General features: G+C 44.5%; 2 protein-coding genes across 3 annotated transcripts in view; both read left to right on the plus strand.

Annotated features, from left to right (window-relative positions):
* The window catches only part of LOC142939267 (chromaffin granule amine transporter-like), a 33,755-nt gene extending 27,481 nt beyond the window's left edge, over positions 1-6,274 (plus strand). The window contains exons 19-20 of the mRNA XM_076082522.1: positions 261-394; positions 5,130-6,274. Coding sequence (XP_075938637.1) covers positions 261-394; positions 5,130-5,240 — 245 coding nt within the window. The 3' untranslated portion in view covers positions 5,241-6,274. The remainder of the gene's footprint in view (positions 1-260; positions 395-5,129) is intronic.
* A 4,170-nt stretch (positions 6,275-10,444) lies between these two features.
* The window catches only part of tti2 (TELO2 interacting protein 2), a 9,349-nt gene continuing 4,793 nt past the window's right edge, over positions 10,445-15,000 (plus strand). The window contains exons 1-5 of one of the 2 annotated variants that reach the window (XM_076082505.1): positions 10,516-10,558; positions 10,955-11,043; positions 13,744-14,218; positions 14,371-14,570; positions 14,716-14,773. In XM_076082505.1, the coding sequence (XP_075938620.1) occupies positions 13,745-14,218; positions 14,371-14,570; positions 14,716-14,773 (732 nt within the window). In that variant the 5' untranslated portion in view covers positions 10,516-10,558; positions 10,955-11,043; position 13,744. Of the gene's footprint in view, positions 10,559-10,954; positions 11,044-13,743; positions 14,219-14,370; positions 14,571-14,715; positions 14,774-15,000 lie in introns of both variants that reach the window. The other variant, XM_076082504.1, reaches the window with a different exon arrangement.

A 15,000-nucleotide genomic window follows, 5' to 3' on the forward strand; every position in this document is an offset into this window, starting at 1 on the left:
AAAAATCCATGCGATTAATCGCGATTAAATATTTGAATCGTTGCCCAGCACTAGTATGTATATATATATATATATATATATATATATATATATATATATAATATTTTGCGTATACTCGCGTCTATTCGCGTCTGTGCATTGACTTTGTTTGTATTGTCGTAGCATGAAAAGATTCTCTTAGTGTTTGGTGTGAACACAACATTCTAGACCAAACTAATGTGATGCTGTTGTTGTTGTTGTTGTTGTTGTTGTTGTTCCAGGTCCGTCCACAGGGGGCGCTCTGGTCCAGGCCGTGGGGTTCCCCTGTCTCATGGTGTTCATCGGGGTCATCAACATCCTGTACGCTCCGCTCTGCTTCCTGCTGCGTAACCCGGCCGTCAGAGAGGAGAAGATGGTAAATACCAAGGCGGATTTGATGGTGGATGCTGGCAAAACTCTTGGCTGCCGCTCCGTACTTGATTGTTAAGTTTTGTTAAATTTTGCTGTTTAAATGGATCCCAACACTAAAAACCTGAACGATAAAGTGGAGCTGCTTGTTTGCGGCTAGATATTGCCGTCTACCATCCAATCTACTCAAACATCTTCACTGGATTAGCCACACCAGATCAACCTACCGTCTCCTTCTGCCAAAGCTACCTCCGCGCTAGCCCCAGGACTCCCGGGTCTGGTCTACAGCGCTACATCGTCGTCCTGCTACTGGAGCTGTCGGTCTTCCCTGCCTGCTACATCGCTTGCCAACACGAGCGGCCTGCACGAGCACACCTGTTTACCCTGCCGGAATCTTTCCGTCCCGGCGCGGTTAGCAGGCTCGGGTTGGTCTTCTCCGCTAGCCACAGCCGCGCACCAGACCTCCATTTTCTGGGCACGATCGTCCGGCTAACAGGCTGGTAGCCCCTCCAGGCCACCACTCCTTCCTCATCGGACTGTTGGCGTTTTGCCGCTGTTATGCTGTGGATCATCCCGTTGAGACTCCTGGGTCTCACATCGCTTCTCCTCTCACGGACAGCCGGCTCTTGGTCACCAGCTAATGCTAGCTTATCGCTAGCGCTTCCCAACCGGACCATGCCGCCGCTGTACTCCACGTCAGATCTTCACAACTTCAACAACCACCTGCGTCCGGACTGCATGGACATTCTCAAAGAACATGGAATACTTCGCCGAGGCCATCCTTCACACAGAGGTTCTGGCCGCATGTTCACTTACAACATCACGTCCCCAAACTCCATCCCATCTCTCTGGTCCTGTCGCACCCGAACTTCCTTGTTACGTCACCACAACAAACAATACGTGAATCCGTCCAATCTCCGTCCCCTTTCTCAGTCCTCACAGCCTATCACAAAGCAACGTCACCTGAAACTGGCTTTGCTCAACACTCGCTCACTCAACAACAAAAGCCTCATTCTGAATGAATTCATAACGGACAGTAACCTTGATTTCCTCTGCCTCACTGAAACATGGCATAAACCCCTGGACTATTTCTCACTAAACCAGACCACTCCCACCGGATTCACATACATTGACAAACCTCGTCCTGAGGGGCGGGGAGGTGGTGTTGCTGCTGTTAACAGGAAGGACATTAAAACAACCACCATTCCCATTCCTGCCGTTCATTCTTTTGAACACCTTGCCTTCAAACTCTCTGGTCCCACTCCTTTGGTTACTGCTGTAATCTACCGTCCCCCCAAGCCAAATCCCTCCTTTCTCTCTGACTTTTCAGATTTTTTGAATCAGCTATGTGCCATCTCACCTTCCGTTCTCCTCCTAGGTGATTTTAACATCCACATTGATAACACTGACTGTAAATCTACGACAGAATTCCTGGAACTACTACAATGCTTCAACTTCACACAACATATCAACTTCCCCACCCACAGCCGAGGTCACATCCTGGATCTGGTCTGCTCCACTGGTTTCACAATACCGCAACTCTCCAGCCTCAACCTCAACATCTCTGACCACCTGGCTATCACCATTGACATTGACATCCCTATCCCCATGCCAAAAACGAAGCGCACCATATCCTTCAGAAATCTCAAATCTATCTCCCCCACAACTCTTTCAGCCTCTCTTGCCAGTACCATGTCTGCCTCCCCTGCCCCACTGTCTGATAATCCCTCCGATCTTGTAAACTACTACAATAACACACTCTCCTCCTGTCTTGATCAACTGGCTCCCATGAAAACCAAAACTGTCTCATTCACACACTCGGCTCCCTGGTACACTCCTGAACTCCACCAGATGAAATCTCGAAAGCGCCAGCTTGAAAGACTCTGCAAGAAAACCGGTTTAACAGTCCATCTCCAAGCCCTCTCCGACTACCTTCAACAATACAAAGACGCTCTCATTTCAGCCCGGTCCACCTACTACTCACACCTCATACAGTCTGGCTCCTCTAACCCAAAGGCTCTCTTCTCCACAATAAACAAGCTTCTCAAACCCAAGGACAACACCTCCATATCCTTCACAGTGAACAAATGCAACTCTTTTCTTTCATTTTTCCAAACAAAAATTGACACCATTTACAGTAACCTGAACACCTCACCCGCCTTTTCCATCTCTCCACCTGCCCCCCCCCTCCTCCACCCCTCAGCCCCTTTCTCAGTTCTCCCTTGTGTCCCCATTGGAGCTGCCTAACTTCACAACTGGAATGAGAAGCTCCACCTGCATCCTGGATCCCATACCATCTAATCTGGTCAAGGACTGTCTCCCAGCCATCTCACCACTCATCACAGTCATCATTAACTCCTCCCTCAGCTCCGGTTCAGTCCCTGACACACTTAAACTGGCTGCTGTCACCCCCATCCTCAAAAAACCTGGACTTGACCCTGACACCATGAGCAATTTCCATCCCATTTCCAATCTTCCCTTTCTGTCAAAAATACTGGAACGCATTGTCGCCACACAACTCAAAGCCCACCTCATCTCCAACGATCTGTTCGAGCCATTTCAATCCGGTTTCCGTTCACAGCACAGCACTGAAACAGCCCTCCTCAAAGTCACCAACGACCTCCTCCTCTCCTCCGACGCTGGTCACCTCAACATTCTCATCCTCCTCGACCTCACTGCAGCTTTTGACACCATCAACCACAACATCCTTCTCTCCCGCCTCGAATCCTCCCTCAACATCACCGGAACTGCTCTCTCCTGGATTAAATCATATCTCACAAACAGACAACAGTTCATCAGTATCAACAACTGCACCTCCTCCACTGCTCCTCTGTCTCAAGGCGTCCCCCAGGGTTCGGTGCTTGGTCCTCTTCTGTTCATCCTCTACTTGCTCCCTCTTGGTAACATCATCCGTCAACATGGTCTTCACTTTCACTGCTACGCCGATGATGTCCAGCTCTACATCTCCACAAAGGCCATTACCACTGCTACTCACTCCACTCTCACCAACTGCCTCACTGACATTACATCATGGATGCAAACCAACTTCCTCAAACTGAACTGTGATAAATCTGACATGATCATCATCGGTCCCAAATCCCTCACCAAAACCAGTCACAACTTCTGCCTCACCATCGGTAACTCCACTCTGTCTCCCTCCCCACACATCCGCAACCTCGGAGTCATGTTCGACAGCAACCTCTCCTTTGAACACCACGTCAAACAAATCACTAGAACTGCCTTTTTTCACTTAAAAGTCTCCGCCCATCACTCTCCTCATCTGCTGCTGAAACTCTGATCCACGCCTTCATCACCTCCAGAATCGACTACTGCAACGGCATTCTCCACGGCACATCATCCAAAATCCTAAATAAACTCCAGTACATCCAGAACTCTGCTGCTCACCTGCTCACCCACACCCGCTCCCGCGACCACATCACCCCTGTTCTTCAGAACCTCCACTGGCTCCCCGTCCCACAACGGATCCAATACAAAATCCTTCTCCTCACTCACAAAGCCCTCCACAATCAGGCCCCCTCCTACCTCACCGACCTGCTTCACCACCACACTCCATCCCGTCGGCTCCGCTCCTCTGATGCCAACCTCCTGTCTCTTCCACCCAGGACCAAGCACCGGACATGGGGTGACAGAGCCTTCTCCATATCTGCCCCCTCCCTCTGGAACTCTCTCCCCAAACACATCCGAGACTGCACTGAACTTTCCATATTCAAATCACAGATCAAAACCCACCTGTTCAAAACTGCTTTTAATGTGTGACCACTATTGTGTATTTTATGTTTTTAGTGTATTGCTTTTATATATGATGATTTTAATATAAAGTGTCTTTGAGTTCTATGAAAAGCGCTATATAAATAAAATGTATTATTATTATTATTATTAAATACAGAAGTTAGACCAATAACAGCGAGCCTGTCGCTTTAAGGCTCGTTACTATGGCCACAGGAAAACTCTTGATTCTGGTTGGCTGGCAGCTGTCCATTCAGCTGGTCATGTGACAAGAGACTAAAACCAGTCATCATCCTCCAGGTCAAAGCTTCATGTGTTAAAGCTGCATTCTCTCTAGTGTCCACCAGGGGGCGACTCCTCTGGTTGTATAGAAGTCTATGAGAAAATGACTCTACTTCTCTCTTGATTTATTACCTCAGTAAACATTGTAAACATGAGTTTATGGTCTCAATCTCTAGTTTCAAGTCTTCTTCAATACAGCATGATGTTCATTTAGTACATTATGGTCCATTTAGAGTCAAACAGACCATAAAGCAGGGGATGCTTTAGGGCGGGGCTACACGGTGATTGACAGGTCTCTACCAGAGACGTATACGGCGTCTCTACGAGAGATGATGTCACTTATGGAAACTGTAGTTTGAGCCAAAACAGACGCAGCGTTTCATCCTGAACGGATTCTCCAAAACACTGAGTCAACAACACACACACACACACACATGGCTGGTCCTGACAGAGCAGCAGGAAGTGTGTGTGTGTGTGTGTGTGTGTGTGTGTGTGTGTGTGTGTGTGTGAAGTCATTAGTGATTAGACTGATCACAGATCAGAAGCTGCTGCCTTCAAAGCTGCAGAGGAAACATTTCTACTTAATAAACTCTCAAGTACACAGATTACAGACGTACAGGTTTATTGATCAACCGTGTGTGTGTGTGTGTGTGTGTGTGTGTGTGTGTGTGTGTGTGTGTGTGTGTGTGCGTGCGTGCGTGCGTGTGTTGCAGGCAATCATCGACCAGGAGTGTGTGATGCACAGGAAAAGCTACAACACACAGAAGGAGAGTCGTGATTTTCCTCTGAGCGACTACAGCGAAGAAGAGGAGACGGAGCAGTGACTCACACACACACACACACACACACACACACCTCAAGATGTCCATGTTGTGATGTTGTCTTCTCTAAACACATTTTACCTTTATCATCATCACACTTCCTGTTGTCACACAGCCGGAACAGAAACAGACACGGAGTGCTTCTTAAAGGGACAGTGTCGATATATAAACCTTTATTGCTACATTAAATATTATTGATTATTGATCGATCACACAGGTTATTGGTTCATGGAGGCTGTAAATGTTTTCATGCCTTGTGTGCACGTTTACAGATTTACTAATGTGAATAAACATTTATGCAAATCCCATTAAAGGACCCCTGACTGTCTCCAACTGAACGTTCACTAAGCCCCGCCCTCGAATTGATAATTACAATAATTAGTGTTTTCCCTGAATTACAGTTACTGTTACTAGCTAGCTACTAAAAATTAAAGTTTCTGAATATGAATTTGATGTCTTAATGTTACATGTTATCCTGCTAAATAGATGATTTATGTAAAAGATGGACATAAAGAACCAGCAGGACAGAGTCGCTAACGTTAGCATTAGCTCTGATAGCTCCATCACAGCGCTCTGTTTAACGTAACCTGTCACCCCACAAAATGATAAGGTAAGCTAATGCTATGCTAACTCTTACTGTAGTTAGCGTGATATGCTAATGCTAGCAGCTCACACTGTTTAATGCATTCCTTACAGTGAGCTCTTGTGTTTTGGTTTTCTAATCTTTTAGCCGTTTAGCTAACGGTCCGTTGGATGTAATTTGGTGTTTATAGGAATTACATTTAATTTAGTAAAATAAGATTAATAAATGACTTTTAGTGTAAAGCCTCTTAATTCAACTTTCTTATTTTAACTTCACTAAAATACTAAAAATACCTCGCTGTGGGATGAAGGTTAGGTTTGTTTAACATGAAATAAATACAGAAAATAATTCGTTCTCCACTTTTCATGAATCCCTTTTATTATAAGGTGTCTGGCATTAAATCACAAGGTTTCCATGTAAATGTGAGATCATGTTAAATGTGTCAGTGAGTCTGTATCTGACCTCTGACCTGTGTCACCATTAAAAACCTGCTGTAACCTGGACAACACCTGTTCACCTGTGTGTGTGCGTGCGTGCGTGTACGTGTGTGTGTGTGTGTGTGTGTGTGCGTGTGTGTGTGTGTGTGCGTGTGTGTGTGTGTGTGTGCGTGTGTGTGTGTGCGTGTGTGTGTGCTCACATGCTTCTTATCTGCTCTTTAATTTCCTGGCGGTTCGTCTCTTCGTCAGAGGAAAGGACGACAGGACGGACTGAAGCTCCATCGGATGGAAAAGTAAACAGGAAGTGAATGAAGAGGTTTTCTTTCATGGAGAACCTTTTCACAGGAACTTCAAACACACACTGATATTATCAGCATTAGCTCTGATACGAGCCGTCAGAACACAATAGAAACCGATGAATTAAACGATGAATCATCTTCCAGTGAATGCTGACGTCTGTTCTTCAAGCAGGAGAAGAAGAACCTCAGCTCAGTGTTAACCAGTGTGGGCCGTGTATTCATACCCGGGCCTTCAGTGCTGACCTAATAACCTCATGATGAGCCACAGCTATGCTTATTACTTTCTATGGTGTAAAAACACACGTATTCGTATTAAAGCGCTCGGTACGAGGCTTACGAACCGAACAATACGTTTGAATAATACTGGTGCGTTAGGAAAATGGAGAAGCTTCAATTGTGGTGAATATAATGTTCTCGGTGGACTGCGCTCACGTAGGAGACAACGGGCTGTGACCTCTGAACCCGGAACAAAAATAACGAAACAAAAAACAGCTGAGTTACCGCACGCGTGTTCTGGGAGGCTACGCTAACTAGCTTAGCAGAACACTGCTACACACTCGAGGGCCATTCAGATATTAGATGTAAAAACACACGCAGTTCACTTAAAGACAAACTCCATCCTCCTTTCTTTGTTGACTAAGAGTTTAATCCGGTTAAATCCCAACTCACTAATCCGTTTCTCCTCCTTCAGCCATTGAGTGTTAAAAAAACAAAGCTAATCTACACCAAGCAAAACGCTAAAAATGTCATAATTTCTTCCATATCTTTCAATTTGAACTCTTACTCCTCCGACTAAGCTCTGCTGTTAAGTTTCGTTTCGCGATAGTCACGTGCTCGCCCACTGACCAATCACAGCACACTCTGCACCTCACTGCAGAGCTGCACCTGAACACTGAGCTGCACGTAATGCTGACATACTTGTAGGCCAGCTAGCAGGCTCTGACACGTCAAAGAATACGCCCAACATGTCAAACTAAAGATCTGACTGGTTGAACACTATGACAATCAACAATATCGTCCCCATTCACTTAAACTGCACATGGATGCACTTGTGAGTCTGCAGGCCTCTGTCTCTCTTCTTACCTAGAGACACAGAGGTGAGATCTGATTGGATAAAAGCTCTACTTAAAACAAGCTGCACTGGAAGCAGAGCAACTGAGGAAGACAGTAGCTGTGCAATGAGAACATAAGATAATGGGACAAATATTTATATAAATTATAATACATGTAGTGTATTTAAGAAAAATTATTAAATTATAAAATAGATATAACTTTGTGATTGTGTCTAGGCCAGCAGAGAAGGCCTTGCAGGCCCTGATGGACCACCACTGGTGTTAACTCATGTTCACACAGAGTTCATGTAGACAAAGAGATGAGTCAGCAGATGTTTCAATGCTAATGGCAGCTAGCTGATCAAAAAACTAAGATTAAAAAGTTCAAACATTACGTTAATAACTGTTGCTTGAGCATTGTGTAGGTGTGTGTGTGTGTTACTGTGTGTACGTGTGTTTGTGTGTAGTGTGTGTGCGTAGTGTGAGTGTGAGTGTGTGTGGTCAATAGTAATAATTATATCCTCTGACAGCAGATCACAGAAGCTTCAAAACATTTCCTCCGGCTTTGAAATATGAATAAACACAGCTAATCTGTGTGTGTGAGAGTGTGTCTGTGTGTGTGTGTGTGTGTGTGTGTGTGTGTGAGAGAGAGTGTGTCTGTGTGTGTGTGTGTGTGTGTGTGTGTGTGTGAGAGAGAGTGTGTCTGTGTGTGTGTGTGTGTGTGTGTGTGTGTGTGAGAGAGAGTGTGTCTGTGTGTGTGTGTGTGTGAGAGAGAGTGTGTCTGTGTGTGTGTGTGTGTGTGTGTGTGTGTGTGTGAGAGTGTGTCTGTGTGTGTGTGTGTGTGTGTGTGTGTGTGTGAGAGAGAGTGTGTCTGTGTGTGTGTGTGTGTGAGAGTGTGTGTGTCTGAGAGAGAGTGTGTCTGTGTGTGTGTGTGTGTGAGAGTGTGTGTGTGTGAGAGAGAGTGTGTGTGGTCATCAGAGGTGTGTTTCAGCTCTGGTGTGCTCGTGTGTGTGTAAACATTTAAAAAACACTTCTACGACTCTCTAACTCTAACTCACTGACTCTTTGACTCTCTAACTCTTTAACTCACTAACTCACTAACTCTTTAACTCACTAACTCTTTAACTCACTAACTCTTTGACTCACTAACTCTTTAACTCACTAACTCTTTGACTCATTAACTCTCTAACTCACTAACTCTTTGACTCACTAACTCTTTAACTCACTAACTCTTTGACTCACTAACTCTCTAACTCACTAACTCTTTGACTCATTAACTCTCTAACTCACTAACTCTTTGACTCATTAACTCATTAACTCTTGAGTCTCTGGTGCTGATATTGATGGTGAAGAAGAGGATACATCTTTTATTAACTGTGTTTTTAATCAGACAGTGAGAGGTGTCGGCTCACATGCTCAGCGTCTCTGATGTGTCCGACGTGTCTGAACAGGAAGTCAACGAGCCGCTTCAAGCCTCTGAAGTGGTGACTTTATCACATTATTCTATTTTTAATGACATAATTGTGCCGTTTGGACTCAAGAAGAAAATCCACGTTGTTCATTCTGAATAAAATCCACGTTCATTTTTATATTTGAGTGCTTTGTGACCGTGGCTCACTGGGTTAAGAGGGTTGTCTGGGAGCCGGAAGGTTAACGGTTCAATCCTCAACTGGGACGTGTCACGTGTCACGTGTCGAAGTGTCCCTAAACGGCACTGAACCCCTAACGGCTCCCCGGGCGCCTGTCATCGGCAGCCCACTGCTCCCTATATACAGGGATGGGTCAAATGCAGAGACAAATTTCCCCCTTAAAGGGATCAATATAGTATAATAAAATTAAAAAAATGTGTGTCTTTAAGAAGCGACGTGAAGAAGCACAGACATTCCTTTAACAATAAAGGTCCACTTACTGAGATCTTAGGGAGCTTTCAACCACATCACACAACCCTCCATTAATCCATTAATATCTCCCCCTATATATATATAGCTATATATAGATATAGCTATATAGATATATATAGCTATATATATATCTATATATAGCTATATATAGATATATATATATAGATCTATATATCTATATAGATATATATATATAGCTATATATATATCTATATATAGCTATATATAGCTATATATAGATATATATATATATATCTATATATAGCTATATATAGCTATATATATATATCTATATATATATATATATATATATATATATATATATATATAGCTATATATATATATATAGCTATATATATATATATATATATATATATATAGCTATATATAGATCTATATAGCTATATATAGCTATATAGATAACCTAACCATATTAGATATGGCAAATAAATCAACCAAATCAAACTTTGTTTATTGTGCATTTTGTCTTTTCTTCTGTAATAGATTACACTCCAGATACGAGTAGAGTCTGTGAACATAAGACACCAGAAACTGAAGTCAAAGATCAGTTAGGAGCACAGTAGTATCACACATAATACACGTAATGTACTACCAGAAGCACTTGAACATGTACTTCACTGTAGAGAATACCATGAAATACTGTGATACTATCACGTTCTTTAAGAAGTCAATTCAACTGAAATCATCTTTTTGTTTTCTCGCTCGTTCACCGGTCCACCTGGTGGAGGTAGTGCGTCATTACACGTCTATCAACCGCCAATAAACACTCCAGGAGGAGGAGGAGGAGGAGGAGGAGGAGGAAGATGAAGAAGAAGAAGAAAACAAGAGAGAAGAATAATAATAATAAGAAGAAGAAGGAACAAATAATAAAAGAGCTCCTGGGGGTAGGAACCTTTCACTCGGAGCTCGTACACGGCCGGACCTATTGATCCGAACACATGGTCCCTCTCCGTAACCCTTCCGGAGCTTTCAGCCTGAATGCCGCGAATCTGATTACAGATGTTGAACTAAAGAAGAAGAGGTCTGAGGTCAGTTTCACGTTTTTAAACATGTTTTAACTGATTAACGTACACGTTCACAGACGCGTTCACGTGTTCACGTCTCAATGTTCACGTTTACGTCCGTCGAACCAAACCAGACAGATATTAGCTGTTGGTTATTAAAGAGGTTAACGTTTAATATTCAGAGCTTCTAGTACAGAGTTATGACGCAGACTCATTCAGCCTGTGACGCATGAATGATCCATGGTGTAATAAACGTGTGAACAGGATGTAAATGGTGCTTTATTGTGGTAAATAAACAGGAAGTCATCGAGGTGAATAGTGATTCATGTCAGAGTCTCGTGTATGAAGTTAATCCGTTTATTCTTTGAGGTTTATCACTTTGTTAATACTTTGTTTAATTCTCTTTATGATCAATAACAGAAGGAAACAGCTGATTGTTCCTCCTGAGGAGCTTCAAGAACATTTCTACTTGATAATAAATCAGTGTTTTACAGTGGAACATGTTCTAGGTAGGGCCGTCCTGTCAATGTCAGCAAACATCCCAGAATGATTTAATGCAAAACAATGAAAGTATCAAACACGCATTACTACTTTACAGTTATATATTTAACATTTATTCCAACACGAAAAAAAACAGTAAATAACACTTATATATATAATATAATATAATATAATATAATATAATATAATATAATATAATATAACATGTATGTATTGAGATGCCCCTATGGACCTTGTTATAGGAGGTAAAGATCAGGAGAAGTAAACATGAAGTGTAATTATGAATACTGATGTTAAATTAAGCTGTGATGAGTTTTCACTGTTAATTTAACATCTCTATTAAATGTTGATGTCTCCATGACCACGTTAAGCAGATGAGACTGAGGACAACTATGTAGAAGACAAGATGTTCACTTTGCCTAATATGTAGCTTACAGAGTTCTCCATGTGTGTCCTGGTGTTCTCATGTCTCCTTACCTCCTCATCCCTCACTCCCTACCCTGGTGTTCTCATGTCTCCTTACCTCCTCATCCCTCACTCCCTACCCTGGTGTTCTCGTCTCCTTACCTCCTCATCCCTCACTCCCTACCCTGGTGTTCTCATGTCTCCTTACCTCCTCATCCCTCACTCCCTACCCTGGTGTTCTCATGTTTCCTTACTTCCTCATCCCTCACTCCCTACCCTGGTGTTCTCATGTCTCCTTACCTCCTCATCCCTCACTCCCTACCCTGGTGTTCTCATGTTTCCTTACTTCCTCATCCCTCACTCCCTACCCTGGTGTTCTCATGTTTCCTTACTTCCTCATCCCTCACTCCCTACCCTGGTGTTCTCATGTTTCCTTACTTCCTCATCCCTCACTCCCTACCCTGGTGTTCTCATGTCTCCTTACCTCCTCATCCCTCACTCCCTACCCTGGTGTTCTCATGTCTCCTTACCTCCTCATCCCTCACTCCCTACCCTGGTGTTCTCATGTCTCCTTACCTCCTCATCCCTCACTCCCTACCCTGGTGTTCTCATGTCTCCTTACCTCCTCATCCCTCACTCCCTACCCTGGTGTTCTCATGTCTCCTTACCTCCTCATCCCTCACTCCCTACCCTGGTGTTCTCATGTCTCCTTACCTCCTCATCCCTCACTCCCTACCCTGGTGTTCTCATGTTTCCTTACCTCCTCATCCCTCACTCCCTACCCTGGTGTTCTCATGTCTCCTTACCTCCTCATCTCTCACTCTCTACCCTGGTGTTCTCATGTTTCCTTACTTCCTCATCCCTCACTCCCTACCTGTCCGTGCTGGATCTGTCCCCGTTGTTTTAAAAAGCTAAATAAGTTATTAGCATGACGTCATGCAGCTAGCCAAACCTGTCTGGTGTTCAGCTAGTGGAGAAGCTTCATGTTCTGCTTCCCTTTCCCGCTAGTCTGCTGTCTGACTGTGAGGTCAGGCTGATCTGGGATCAGCTCTTTGGCTGCAGAATCTCGCGCTGGCGCTCTCCTGCAGAGACTTCTCATGACGAGAACGCGCAGCTAGGGGGGCAAAATCGTTTTGGCCCCCTAGCTGAATCTATTTGAGGGCGCTGATTGGCTAACTTGTATGTCACTCATTTATATCTTTAATCAGCAATTGGCTAAACTGCTTCATAGACCCGCCTCTTTAGCCCCCCTAGCTGCGCGTTCTCAGACGTGTCGTGCACACAGGCGGAGAGCACGAGCAGGAAAAGCATATATTTTGTGCAGATATCATATTTTACACATATTACTGGGTACATTCCATAGTTCAAAAACACAAATATTGACAATTTGTATAATTTATGATTATTATAATTTTTTTTTTTTTTGTGTGGCTCAAGGTGGGCCCAGGCCCCATGGTCCTCTATTGACCAGCCGCCACTGGTGTTTTATCTTCTGTACACTGATTAATGATTAATGATTAATGAACTGATGAAGCTTCAGTTAAAATTAATATCTGTGGATATTTTTTAATCATATTTGTGGAAACTGACACAAACTAATTTAGAGCCTGAGTGGAGATCATCTGACTGTCTCTCTGTCTGTCTGTCTGTCTGTCTCTGTGTCTGTCTGTCTGTCTCTGTGTCTGTCTGTCTCTGTGTCTGTCTCTCTGTCTGTCTGTCTCTCTGTCTGTCTGTCTGTCTGTCTGTCTCTCTGTCTGTCTGTCTGTCTCTGTGTCTGTCTCTCTGTCTGTCTCTGTGTCTGTCTCTCTGTCTGTCTGTCTCTGTGTCTGTCTCTCTGTCTGTCTGTCTCTGTGTCTGTCTCTCTGTCTCTCTGTCTCTCTGTCTGTCTGTCTCTGTGTCTGTCTCTCTGTCTCTCTGTCTGTCTCTCTGTCTGTCTCTGTGTCTGTCTCTGTCTCTCTGTCTGTCTGTCTGTCTGTCTGTGTCTCTGATATTAAACATCAGATTGATATTTAAATAAAGTGATTGGCTGCTGACTCCTCTTAAAGGGCCGGTAATGGATGCAAATGATCAAAGACTTTATCAGTAAAAGTCTGTTGCAGACCTCAAACTTACATCTATAGAAAAGTGTGATCTTATTATTTATGATTATTATTTGTGATTATTGGATCTTTTCTGTCTCTGTTTTAAGTAAAGCGATCAGAGTTTTATTGAGTAGAAACTGATCAATAACTCATTTCTCTCTCTCCATCATCTCATCTCTCTTCCTTCCCTCTCTTCCTTCCCTCTCTCCTCGTCCCCTTCAGTATGGAGCTTTCATCTCTACTTCATGACTTTCATCTCTCCTCCTCCTCAGAGAAGCCCCTCCCCTCTTCTTCCCTTCCTCCAATCACAGAGCTCCTGTCTCGGCTGCAGGAGAAGCTGATTGGAGCGTCCTCCGACTCAGAAACAAGTTCTCTGATTGGCCGTGTCGAGCGGCTCTTCCAAACAGCAGATCCATGTTGGCTGTTCTCAGCCAATGGCGATGAGGAATGGGCGGAGCTTCAGGCAGCGTACGGCGCTCTGGTCGGCGCTCTGATTGGCTGTGCTGCTCTGCCGCCGTGTGAGGACGACTGCGGCTCTCTGCCGGTCTCGGCCTATCAGAGCGTCCCAGGCAGAGCCGGACCGGTATGCTCCGCCCTCGCAGCGCTGCTAAGAACTGTGGGAAATGCAGGCTGTCCGACTGGTCTGCTGCTGGCTGTGGCTGCTCCTGCGTGTGTGCTCGCTGTCACTCACTTCCAGGTGAGTTTCACCGTTAGTCTCTGAACCATCAGAAGTCCTTTCTCACTGGTGTAAAACCAGTCAACTCTTTGAACGTGTCCATGTTGACCCACGTAGTACGAAACGTTCATATTGTGTAATATAATGAAGTTGATCTGTTCCCGTGTGTCCAGGATCAGGTCTGGACCAGCTCCTCCTCCAGAGCGGCGGCTCAGAGCCTGCAGGAGGTGCTGCTGAGGGCGGGGGGGTGGAGAGACTCCTCCCACCTCCTGATGGGGGACAAGAGGAGGGAGGAGCAGGGGGGGGAGGAGGGAGGGAGGAGCAGAGGACTTCTGGGAGGAATCCTGGACGTCCTGCAGCCTCAACTGACCAAGTGAGAATCAATGTGAACCAGATCCACGACAGGAAGTTTAGTTTGAGACTAATCGTGTGTGTGTGTGTGTGTGTGTGTGTGTGTGTGTGTGTGTGTGTGTGTGTGTGTGTGTGTGTGTGTGTGTGTGTGTGTGTGTGAGTTGCAGGGACTCGTGGCAGCGCTGTGAAGCAGTGAAGTTGGTGTTTTCGTGGACGCTCCTGCAGGTCAGTTTGATCTTTGACCCTCATTTAAATTTAATAACTTAAAAAACGATATTCATCATTTTCATTTTAACTTTATTATATAAGTTAGAGCCCCTCAGTTAAAGCTTTCAAGTTAGAGCGCCTAATTTAGAGCCCTTCAGTTAGAGCTCTTCAGTTAGAGCCCTTCAGTTAGAGCTCTTCAGTTAGAGCCCTTCAGTTAGAGCTCTTCAGTTAGAGCCCTTCAGTTA

Source organism: Anarhichas minor, unplaced genomic scaffold (assembly GCF_050575085.1).
Source record: "Anarhichas minor isolate MPS153535 unplaced genomic scaffold, ASM5057508v1 ptg000095l, whole genome shotgun sequence".
Lineage (NCBI taxonomy): Eukaryota > Metazoa > Chordata > Actinopteri > Perciformes > Anarhichadidae > Anarhichas > Anarhichas minor.